The sequence below is a fragment of the Micropterus dolomieu genome, linkage group LG21 (assembly GCF_021292245.1).
Source record: "Micropterus dolomieu isolate WLL.071019.BEF.003 ecotype Adirondacks linkage group LG21, ASM2129224v1, whole genome shotgun sequence".
Taxonomy (NCBI): Eukaryota; Metazoa; Chordata; class Actinopteri; order Centrarchiformes; family Centrarchidae; genus Micropterus; species Micropterus dolomieu.
The window spans coordinates 20,355,084-20,367,367 of NC_060170.1; the positions used below are offsets into that span (position 1 = coordinate 20,355,084).

Below are 12,284 nucleotides of genomic sequence, written 5' to 3' on the forward strand. Positions count from 1 at the left end.
AGCATTGCGGGACAACTGATACATCTTCCAACAATCTGAAGTACAATGCACATAACATCACGGGGAACAAATGGTCGCATTAAATATTAAGTACTATAGTGTTTGGGTCAACACAGGCAGCGGATTGAATTTCACAGATTCTGCCTCGACTTGCTGAACCACCCAGCATCAAGTCCACTGAGTGTTCATGACAATAAGATTAAAATTACTATTCGATATATTTCACCTACCTTGCTAAGGGTTTGATGTTCTTTTGTGCTGCCTAGTGCTTTCATAGCAACCAGACAGTCATAAAACATCTCCTGACATTTGTTTCCACATAAGCTAAAGCAAACACACAATCTGATTGAACTTAATTATACTGGAGTGGCAAAAATCTGATCAGCACATGAGACCCCAATTAGCTTTAATCTCATTAGCCAGCCTGGGTTTCAGTTTCCAAACAAAGGAGACCGATATCTAGCACAGGTACAGGTCAGACATTAATATTACAGCAGGAGATGAGCGATTCAGGGACCAGTCAGTGGGTGATACAGCACAGGAACAAACCCTGCTTATAAAGGTTTTATATTCAATAGTTGAGCTAGGACCCAACACCTGTCCCACTGAATCTGGGAAGACGTTAATCAAAAGGCTTTTACCCAGTTTAAGGTTATTGTAGTCTAAATTTCAGATAACTAATCTGCCTCGAAGGGATCCTTATGTAAACTAAAGATGTTGATCACATAGTTTGAGAGTTTAGCGTCACAACAAAGCCTTGTAAATTGTACAATTTCAAACCTGTTGAATAACATCACAAAATAGTTGTTGTCCACATTCAAAGGCTGCTTTGATTGGCCATTAATCCATCTCAAGTCCTTGTTAACAGTGGCATTAAAGTTCATTTTAATCCTTATCATAAATCAATGTTGTGTTAGGAGTAAATTGCTCATTAGTCAGATAACAACAAACTGACCCCCCCCCCCACACGTAGCCAATCTGTCTGAATGTGGTACCTTGAGGATCTTGTAGGCACTGCTCATGGAGGTGACCTTGTGGTTGGCGTGGGATCCTCCCAGCTTGCACAAGTGACACACGGGTCGTCTGCAGACCTCACAGTACATGTTCACTTTCTCCATCTCGTGCTCTGGACACATGAGCACCTGAGATATGTAATAGAACAACAATGTTGTTAAGAGACAACTGTACTTCACAGCCTTTTTAAATGCACAGTAATCAAAAACTAGCTGAAGTGAAACAGGAAGATGACCTACACTTAAAAAGCATCTAGGCAGCTCTCTGAGCCAAATGTGTGAAAATAGAATTTAAATCAGCACTTTTTTACTGCCAAGATCCTCGTCAGCATTTAGCCGTTTAATCAACAACAGTTTCCAAAAAAAACGTAGCATTCTAAGATCAATGAATCAGATTGCCAGATTCAGCAGTCACGGGACATTAATCACTTACAGAAAAGTGTAATATCTATAATGACTAACTCCTTATGTATTCTGATTAGATTATGAATAGGTGAGAACATGTGCATGGATGTTTGTATTGTATGATTTAAGCTATTAAGTCGACTAACCAGAGAGCCAAATACCATTAACAGACATTTCTGACCATCAATTAATGATCAGGAAAACAAGACACTGAAAGATTTCCAGCTCCTTGTATTCACCTAAAACATTTCCCACATTTAATAATTTAGAGACTGTACAATGACAAATCTATACATGCCCATGTTTATTTTCGACTCATGTGACAGCTTATCTCCTGACAGATGTTCATAGTCCACTGAAGGCAAATCTTATTTGGGTGTCTTTGAGTCTTCAGGAAATAACAGATAAATAGAGAAAACAGAAATTGAAGCCTTCCCCAGGCAGCGACAGTACTTGCCTTGGGCCTAAAATTTGTAGTGGGCCCAACATACTCATGCTGAGCTTTGGGTGTGCCCCAGGGGTGGTGCAGCTTGAAGCACTCATTGCAGTAGCTAGCCTTGCAGTCCATACAGCTCTTTGTAGCCTCCTGCTGTTGTGGAGGCTTACAGATGTTACACATGATTGCGACGGCCGCACGCGCAGCCTGGCGGTAGCGCTCGACGATGTTCTCCAGGGTGAAGTTACGAAACAACATGCTGATGCCGCGCTCACCGAGGTCGATGTCATGCTGGCAGCCGGGGCATGGGATGGTGGTGATCCTAGGAGTCACAGACCCTCTGCGCCACCCCGGGGACGAGATGGAGCCTGGAGGAGGGTGAAGGAGGAGAAGTGAGAAAAGATCTGCAGATGTGTAATACAGATTCATAGCCTCGAGTCACCCAGTTTCCAGTCTTGTCTGAGGCCTTATTTTAACATGTGAACAACAATGTCCTTCAACTTCAAATTACATTGAAGGGATATTTTCCAAGAGTTAACTGGGGCTTTGAAAAATGTTCAAAAATATTCTGGCCCGACTAACACACAAAAGCAGCATTACATCATCTGCATGAGCTGCCAAGTATGATCTTAAGGCAAAAAATGCCTTTGATAAGACATGGAAATGTCAAGCCTTCCGAAATAGGGCCTCAGTATGTCTCCCTTTGAGCTTGATTTCCACAATGACCACTACTCCATAAAGACATGGATGTATGGAGCAAAACATCGACACAAGCAATGTATTGAGCAGTCGTCATATAGGGAAATAAGTTTGAGAAGAGACACTTTCCAAGAGTACTGGGGCTGACTGAAGAGTGATGAGATGCAGGATAGTCATGGGGAGGATGGCATCCTTGGAGCTTACAGAAAGTATGCTGTATGGGAGATCAATCATACACTAAAGTCAATCAACATTTACCAACCACAGAAGTGAAGAGTATTAAAAGTGCTCACAATGATCTGGACAAAAGGAAATAATTTTCCTTAAATGAGTGATCAAGAAAATAAAAATTACATCTTTAAAAAAAAAAAAGAAATTATTCAAGCAATGTAACTGAATTAAACTGTGTGAAGTAGAACTTGAAACATAAGTTGGAAATAATAATAATAATGTCCTTCATTTGAACTTTAAGATCACATGTCCAGTTCAATGCACCACTTATTTCCACGACAGCAAAACTCCTCTTAAAGCACCACTGCTTTCAAGAGTTTCTCAACATTGTGCTTGTTGCTGATGCAGCAGCATCATAACAAGACAGCAACATGAGGTGGAAATGAAGGAATTGTTACACAAGGTCACATCACAGACGCAAGCAATGGGGACCGTAAAACACAGCAAACTGAAAAACAATGCACGGCAAAATAAAAGACAGAAATATTGCTTCACGTTTTTGGGGGACAGGGGAAGCGAGGAGTGCTGGATTTATCTCAGTTTGAAAGCCAGAATTTCCACTTCTTTTCCGAGGACCTGAAAATTCAATCAAACACTCCTCAGGTAAGCGAAATACAGGAAAACTGTTCCATAACAGCACTTTTGCAAAAAAAAAAAAAAAAAAAAAAAAAAAAGAGGGCAGCTGAGGGAAAAGCAGGAAAAACAGATAAACTATGTGATACGTGTAGCTATGTGCATGCTGTGTGATGTGAGCAGTACTGAAGACCATGACAGTGTGGGGACAGTCTAATACCTGAAGGCTAGATCTCTCTGACTTGACAATACAGTAAACTAGTTTTGCCACACTGATTACCCTTCCTACCTGAATTTATAAAGACAAAATGGAAACATTGTGGTGTGACGTGATGATGGTGATGAAGGTGACATAGTCTTGTTAAGACACGTTAAGTCAGTCATTGGATGAATGGAGAAATCTGGCAGAATACATTCATATTTAAACAGATGAATGATGCAAAAGGCCAGACAGTGAGTCTTTGCAGTGTTGACTCAGGATTTCTAGTCAGGACAGCAGGTGTGAGTAAACAACAAGCAGACAGAAGAGGCCTGCAGCAAAGTGTGTGTGTGTGTGTGTCTCTCTCTCTGTCTCTCTCTACAGAGGGAGACATAGTCGAGGGCAGAAACTGACCAGTCATTGCAGAGCAAAAAAAAGCGTGCGTGTCCCCCGCACAAAACTAGATAGAGTATTATCCTTGAACTGATGTAGCATTTTTATATTTCAGTCACGACAGAGATAAAGTTATACCGTAAACATGATTCTGTCCGCACATTTAAATCGTTTTTTATTATATTAAACAAAAAAATGTTAACACAGTTGAGGGACATAATCCATAGTGTTCAGGGAGAGCAAAGACAAATATGCAGAGTCCTGTTCAATTAGGCTTATTGAATGTTATTTTACTATCCAAACATTTGTATTTTTTTGTATTTGTACGACTTTAATTTGTATAAAAATCCAAAAAATAGGAAATTCAGAAAATGTTTCCTCATCTCTTATCTAAATATAAAATCTGAATCAAATGTCAATCCAGTCTCTGAAAGGCTGACTATAAATAATCTGTTAGCTGTTGAATATACTTCTTATTTTCTTCTGTTATTGGTGGCACCATGTCTTCTTTGTTTAGTGTTATTCTATTTTATTTCCAAGTAGCTCCTAGTATTGATTGCTCTTAGGAGAAATTAGAATTGGAGGCTATTTCTTAAGAGAAAATTGTCTCTTCTGTGCTAGTCTAAACACAAAAGAAAACATCCACTGAGCATATTAAATAATTACATTAGTTGGCCAACAAAACTAGTATTCAGTCTTGTTTTACTTGGCCAACAAACTGACACTTCTCAATTCATCATGCCCAAAATGATTAGAGGTAGGCTGAAACAGGTCTTTGTTCTTATAAGCTGTTTCTCAAACACTATTGAGCACACTCCACGATTGTGGAGTGAATAAACAGAACCCTAAAGGTAGAAACATATCAGTTGGTAAGAGCCAGTTAACAATCTTTGCAAGCCCAAACATATTGCAGGTTTTGCCTCAGTATGTGCGTGTTTAACTCAGACTTACAGTCTCCATCTCAATAAAAGCGGCTTTTACTTGCCTCCATGTTTTGCAAAATGAACGCAAAGCTTAGTTAGTGTACACAGACACACTCGCACACTGGGGCGTCACACACATTCCTGTCCCTCTTCAACTCCTAGGAAACATCCTCACCCCTTCCTCAGTAAATTTATTCGAGGCTCATTTCAATTCCATTTGTCACTGACCAACCTCCCTGTCTAGGACTCCACCTCCCTTCATTTCTCGTCTCTCCTGCTTTCCTCCATGCCTTTGCCTCCCCTTTCACTTATTTTTTCCTAAGCTACTTACAAAATTAAATACCAAAAGATTAAAAAAAATAAATAAATAGTTGAGAATAACCTGAAGCATCTTTACCTCTTTAATCAGGATTCCCCCCCCCCTCCGATAATTTTTATGCTCAGTGGACATTTAAAAAAAAAAAAAAAGCCATGCTTTTTTAATTATGCTTTTTAATTTCATTATTACTTTTTATTATACTAGCATAATGTGTCCAACAGTGTGAGTTTGTATGGTCATGTTGACAGGGCTAAAGTAGACTAAGTAGAGAAAAAGATAGAACCAAACTAGGGTTTCACAGGGGTTCTAGTAACACGGTACTCACTACTACAGTTACTCAAAACACGGAGCCCGCGTCTACCTCGATTTCCAAACGACCTTCGCACTGTGGCTGCAAGCAATGAACAGAGAAGTGAGGTGAGACCAACAAGAAAAATGAAACAATACATAATGTGAAGTGACCTGTGAAACCAGTTATTTTCATTATGATATTGGAGAAACAAAGCCAACTTAAAGTTAAACTGAAGGAAAACTTGTGGTTAAACAAAAATCGAAAAATGCAGTTCAGAGTGAAATACAAAACATAATTTAAAATATACACATACAGGGTGTGAACAGTTAAAAGTACAATTAATTCCATGCAACTTAATAGAATTTAACAACTTTCAGAAAAATTACATTACTGCAAGTGTACTCGTCAGGCACCTTCAAGGCTCTGGTGTACAATTTGCATTAAAGAATTAGTATGGCATTTGGGAGAATGAGCTTATTGGCTTTCTTCCTGAGACTTAAGAGGATAAGAAAACCACTTTCATTTTGTTACACTACATATGAAGCTAGACCCAGAAGACAGGTACCTTAGTTAAGTTAGCATTAAGACTAAAAAGCAGAGATAAACTACTAACTTGGCCTTGTCCAAAAGTGAAAACCTCCTCCTACCAGCACCACAACCAGCCTTTCCCACTTCACTTTTTGTTAAAAACATGCTAATTCACCATTCAGCCTCCATCTTTAATCATATTATTCAAGTCCATGTAAGGTTATTTGACAGGGTTCATGTTTCAAAATGAGTCCTCTAGAAACATTAAAATGTTAGCTGGAGACAGCGTTGTTTAACCAACTCACAGAGCTAGCGTTAGCTTAATTAGCTGCTAATGAAAGTGGTCATTTCAGCCTGCAAAAAAAAAAAAAAAAAAAAGAAAATTCAATGGTCAGCAATTAGAAATGAGAAGCTGTTTTTGTCTACCTCTGTGTGAAATGAAGAACACAGCAGATCACTACAAATTTCAGGTGGTAGATTTGCCGCCGTTATCATTGTAAACTGCATGTGCGCCTTGAGAAAAACAGAAAGCTTGAAAGGGATTGCAACAGCAACATTGTGGTGCGAGACATTGAGTGTTTATGCTAAGCTAATTGTCTCCTAGATGTAGCTTCACATTTAGTGTACATTCATGAGTGGTATCAATTTTCAACTGTTGGGAAAATAAACAAATAAGCATATTTCCCAACATGTGTTCAACTGCTCCTTCACGAGCAGTAACACCAAGTGCACCTGTCAAGAGTTAGCTGTTGATCATGAATGCACCATGCTCTGTTTGAGCCCCAGTAACATAACATAAGAAGAAGTTGAGAAACAATGCTGATGGAGTTTTAGTAACCGCCTTCCTCTGTCCAAGCAAAGCGAGGCTTGTCCAGGCTGCACACTGATAAATATAGCCTTAAATCTTTTCTCTCTGCCTTCACCTAATCCCTCATTCATTCCTTACAGGCAGGTTGCGTCACCATGGTTGCCAATGATCTGATCTCCCAGTGTTGGAGACGTTCGTCAGAATTACTCGACTGTTCTGTTTGGGAGGTAATGTGCTCATAACGTACTTCGAGGTTTCCTAAATATTCTTAACACACCGAGAATTTGTGTTTTGTAATCTGCTAATTAAATGCACTTAACACACGAACAACGCTAATGAATAATCCCCAGGGGAATTTCACTTGTTTCTTTAGGACAGATTTAAAATTACTTTTAAAAAAAATGTGCATTAATTCACAATCAGTAAGAATACGAGTATAGAAGAGAGTTGTCCTTGTGCAAGGCGAGAAATTTGTTTACTCAAAAGCAGGATTTGATTATTTCTTGTGTCAACAGATACAGTCCTGCCATGAAGAATGAACTCATTCAGGTTGGGGGGGGGGGGGGGGGGGGGGGGGGGTCCTGAAGGGGGGCGGCTGTGTTCACGAGCCCAGTCTCAGTGGTTTTGAATAGCTCCCAAAAAGTTGTTCACCTCACTGTACTCTTGGGATCTTTTTTAGCTCTGGCTCTCTGCTTTAGACTGTCAGTACGGCTCTGAGGCTACTTGGCATCAAATGTATCAGAGTTTCATATAGTGAGCCATTAGACGTATTTGAGGACAACCATTCTCACTCAAGGAAACCACCTAAATCCAAAGTACACATTACCTGTAAGCTATAGTGTATGAACTACAACTCTTTGGAGTATACTGTCCCCCCCCAGTCAGCATACAAGAAAACATCTAGCATAATTTCTTATGCTAATATTTATACACCACCATATTGTACCATTGGACATCAAACTGCAGCTTCCAATTAAACTTAGAGATTTATTTTGCTTTCAGTTGTTTCTGGAGCTGTTTTACCACCATCGAGAATAAGTCGTTTTTATTTTTTAAAACAGCTGTAGCTCCTGCACTTCCTTTGTGCATTACAAAAGCGTATGTTAAATAGTTAACTTGCATATTTATAATATACATACTTGACTATACTTTGTTTTGTCACTTTTCCATTAGGAACACTACGTTCTCAAAAACATGCACAGAATTAGCATGTAATATGGAAGTCGGACACAACAAAGGAGTGGACAAGAGTACAAATGAGACGACATCTTTATGGAAATGGCCTGCAGCCCAGAGCTCTCCGGAGACAGAAAGGCGGCCTTGTGTCCCACCATGCCGTTTTCAAGGCTTAGACATTGACCCGCTCAAGCTTGGCTGCAGCAATGCCATGTGTTTAGCAGAGAACTTAAATATTGTGACAAGTTATTTAGCTACCTGTGCAGCCCCCCTCCCCCCATGCAACTTAAAGAGCTTTCCCTTCTCTAGCTCAGCTTGGTTTTAAGAGTTTAAAATACCTTTAAAAAAAATAAATAAGGAGCGTACAGGTGTGCTTTGTTCACTCATGTACATAACACACTGTATATCAGATTAAAGGTGGAGTGAAAATGGAAAACGATAGCTACTCTGCCCTCTGTTCCTGAAACATTTGTAAATAAATACATGAGCCCTTGCATGATTGAAGGGGATGTTCGATGCCCCCAGGCCATAGAGGCAGACAGTGAAGACATTTAGGGCTTGAGAGAGCTTGTCAACGTTTCTTTTCTCTTGGTAGACAAAACTAAAGCTTGTCAAGTTCCTCTGCTGTCTGTATAATAGAGCTTGTAAAAGCAGACAGGATTAGAGGAAGAGGTGATGACAATGTTATTGCTGAGCGGGAAACTTATTTAATCATTTTTATGTTTGTTCTCGTTTATTTAGGACAAGGGCTGGGAGGAGGGGTGGTATGTGAGCCACACTGAAACCCAGATATCATCCAATAATGCTTGGCCCATTTTTTATTTTGTCTTGTTCAGTTTCCATAAGCTTACTTGCGCTCAACCTTAAAGTTGCATTGGCTAAATGTTTGCTTATTGGTTCAGGAAAACCTCTCCACAGAGCCTTCTTGTTTGTTAGGTAATTCAATACGCCCTTCAGTTTCTATTTGAAACCACATATTTCCTCCTTCTTTTGTCTTTGCTATAGAGATAACTCACAGGCTCCAGTCACTGAAACCTGTTGAATGGAGCCACTGAGATGACCGCAGAACTAAAAACTGAAGTTAAGGGTATTGGGAAGAAGACCGTGGAAGAGGAAGTTGGTGTTACTGATACAAAACTCATATGGCCTTCCTAGGGAGCGATCGCCTAAGATGCATTTGATACCTACATTTCCTGTATATAAAGATAGTCGGATTATTCGCTCCCATGAATATACTGCTCCTAAAGCCTCAACACGCTGTTGTGAAATGCTTTTAACCTTGCGATCCACCTCCCCGCACTGATTTGTACAAAATAAAAACCCTTCCTGTAAAGAATACGTTTATTTAATCTACAGAGAAATTAATATTTTTGGTTTCTTACCCCGAGACCCACCTGATCGCACAAGCCTGTCCAGCCTCTCCATGGAGGGGGAGGGCACCCTGGACCTGGGGCTGCCCGGCATGGAGCACTCTGAGCCGGCATCAAAAGAGTCCTCATGGTTCAGCATCAGCAGCTCTCTGACACACTTGTGGCAGACGCTGTGCTGGCAAGGCAGGATCAGCGGATGGGTGAAGAGCTCCTTACAGATCGGGCAGATCAGCTCCCTCTCGATATTCTTAATCGGGACCTGGTGATGGAGAGATGAAGATTACTGAAGCCTGACATATACTGACACTTATTAAACTATTTAGTTTTACAGACAGGATGTTTGCACGAGGCACCACCACAACAGCTGCCATCCTTACATAGATATACAAAGATGACTTTGGAATAAAAGAACAGAAGGCATCCCAGATCAGTCTGACATAAGCTTGGCAACTTCAGTGTTTGGAAGCAAGGATACAGCTGCCTCTGATTTTTGAAACAATAACCTATTATTAGGACATTTCAGATGCTGCTAAAGTAGGCCCATTGTCTGCTCTTTAAGCTGTGAAAAAAAGCATTGTTGCTGTGTCACTGAGGCTGGAAAATTTGTCTTTTAGGTGGGTAGATTCAGGTAGACTGATTTTTTATCCTACCTGAAATTACTTTGAATAAGCAATGATACAGTCACAATAACGGACTTCCACCCTGTCTTTACCATGTTTCTGATACATTACGTAAGACAGGATTAAGCCCGGCTAAATATAGACAAAACAGTAAAACACACGATTCCAACAGCTCACGTTTTAACATAATTTAAAAGACGTTTACAAAACGTCCCTACGAACTCCACAAAAAAACATAGCGACTGATTAGTTCATGGATATCAGGTGGTGTGATAAAACATCCCAATAAAGCCTATCCTCCTTTTGCTTGAGCAAATACTCATTTAGGAGCAAACGCCTCCGCACGTGTTCAAGGACAATACCCAGAAGGATAGAGGAAGTTTAAACAGAACAAGACAAACAGTCCCTCGAGCCTGCTCAAAGCGAATTGCTCCATTAAAACAAAATAATTAAACAGTGACTCGAGTCAGAAATGAATGGACACACTGGCAGGTAGTTTAAAGCTCTGCTAATTGTGGCTAAAGTTTTTACAGAGTCCGGTCTCTTTATGTGCACGGCAGAGGAGCTACAGGCTGTTAAACAATGACGAGTCGAAAAAGCGTTTTTATCACTTTCCCAGCTCCCACAAATCTTCTCTCGTCTGCCACTTACCGCAAATGAGCTGCTACGCCTCATCTCTGCGGACATGATGCGGGAGGAAATACAAGCCCGTATGCGTTAGTTTTGAAAAAAAAAACAACCGTATCCGGCGTTTTTTGTTGTTATTGTTGTTGTTCGGGCTAAAACAAGTTGTCGGACGCCGGCAGAAGATGCCGGCAGGGACGGCTGGGTGAATTTAAATAGAGTGACGCTGCTTAGGGAGGCAGCGCTGTGGTGAATCAGCAGCCAATTCACTGCTGCAGTGCACGCGGGCGGACCAAGACAGGGGGTGGGAAGAGGGAGGGAGGGAGAGAGAGAGAGAGAGAGGAGGGGGTTGAGTCTCCATAGGAGCCAATGCTGCCTTCATGTGCTCCTCGTAAACTTTATTGAAGTCATCAATCCAACTTGTCTCCCACTCAGTTGCTTTTAGCAGACTAAGGTGAGAGTCCGCTCCATTTAGCATGCAGCTAAATCTGCATTGTCTTCTATATTTAAATCACAGTGTGCTTGAAGATAAGCTATAAGATAATAAAGTACTTCATCTTTATTGCACTAGTTAAGTAGGCCCACTGTGATTTGAGAAATGCTAACATGAACATGCTAACACCAATTAAATTTATTCATAACAGAAGTTATCTTGTACTTGCACTTGGCAAAGAGAGGCAGGGGGGATGCTGCCAAAGGGTCTGGATGCCCCTATTGTAGATAATACATGATAAAGTGCCCTCTATGTGCAAGAAAATGTGATAAGGTGCCCTCTAGGCTGCCCTACATGCTAGAAAATGTGTTCTATGTGCTTCTAAATGGTTAAATAGTTAACAGTTCCCTGTGTGTTTTGTTACAGAGGTGTTACTTTGTATCTGAGTTGCATAATAAAACAATTTTAATCATAACCAGGGTTTGGAACCATGAATGCATCTCTCTTTTCTGCCTGCTGGTGACCCACTGCATGCAGCTGGTGCCCTTTTATTTATAAATTTTTTTTGCCCCGGTATCTCAGACAGCCTGCGATGGACTGGCGACCTGTCCAGGGTGTAAGCCGCCTTTCGCCCGATGTCAGCTGGGATTGGCTCCAGCCCCTCGCCACCCTGTACGCAGGATAAGCGGTTGACGATGGATGGATGGATAGTTTAACAAAGATAGGTACAAAAAAATGCTGAATATACAGGTGCTGGTCATATAATTAGAATATCATCAAAAAGTTGATTTATTTCAGTAATTCCATTCAAAAAGTGAAACTTGTATAATGTATACATTCATTCCACACAGACTGATATATTTCAAGTGTTCATTCCTTTTAATTTTGATGATTATAACTGACAACTAATGAAAACCCCAAAATCAGTATCTCAGAAAATTTGAATATTGTGAAAAGGTTCAATATTGAAGACACCTGGTGCCACACTCTAATGAGCTAATTAACTCAAAACACCTGCAAAGGCCTTTAAATGGTCTCTCAGTCTAGTTCTGTAGGCTACACAATCATGGGGAAGACTGCTGACTTGACAGCTGTCCAAAAGACGACCATTGACACCTTGCACAGGAAGGGCAAGACACAAAAGGTCATTGCTAAAGAGGCTGGCTGTTCACAGAGCTCTGTGTCCAAGCACATTAATAGAGAGGCGAAGGGAAGGAAAAGATGTGGTAGAAAAAAGTGTAC

At 40.6% G+C, this 12,284-nt stretch overlaps 1 protein-coding gene across 5 annotated transcripts in view; it reads right to left on the reverse strand.

Annotated features, from left to right (window-relative positions):
• Positions 1-12,284, reverse strand: part of trim36 (tripartite motif containing 36) — a 37,276-nt gene that overhangs the window by 17,881 nt on the left and 7,111 nt on the right. Inside the window, exons 1-5 of one of the 5 annotated variants that reach the window (XM_046034286.1) lie at positions 10,637-10,831; positions 9,378-9,624; positions 5,517-5,582; positions 1,876-2,222; positions 996-1,142 (exon numbers count right to left, since the gene is read on the reverse strand). In XM_046034286.1, the coding sequence (XP_045890242.1) occupies positions 996-1,142; positions 1,876-2,222; positions 5,517-5,582; positions 9,378-9,624; positions 10,637-10,672 (843 nt within the window). In that variant the 5' untranslated portion in view covers positions 10,673-10,831. Of the gene's footprint in view, positions 1-995; positions 1,143-1,875; positions 2,223-5,516; positions 5,583-9,377; positions 9,625-10,636; positions 10,832-12,284 lie in introns of those variants that run through there. The other 4 variants (XM_046034285.1, XM_046034290.1, XM_046034288.1 and 1 more) reach the window with 4 other exon arrangements.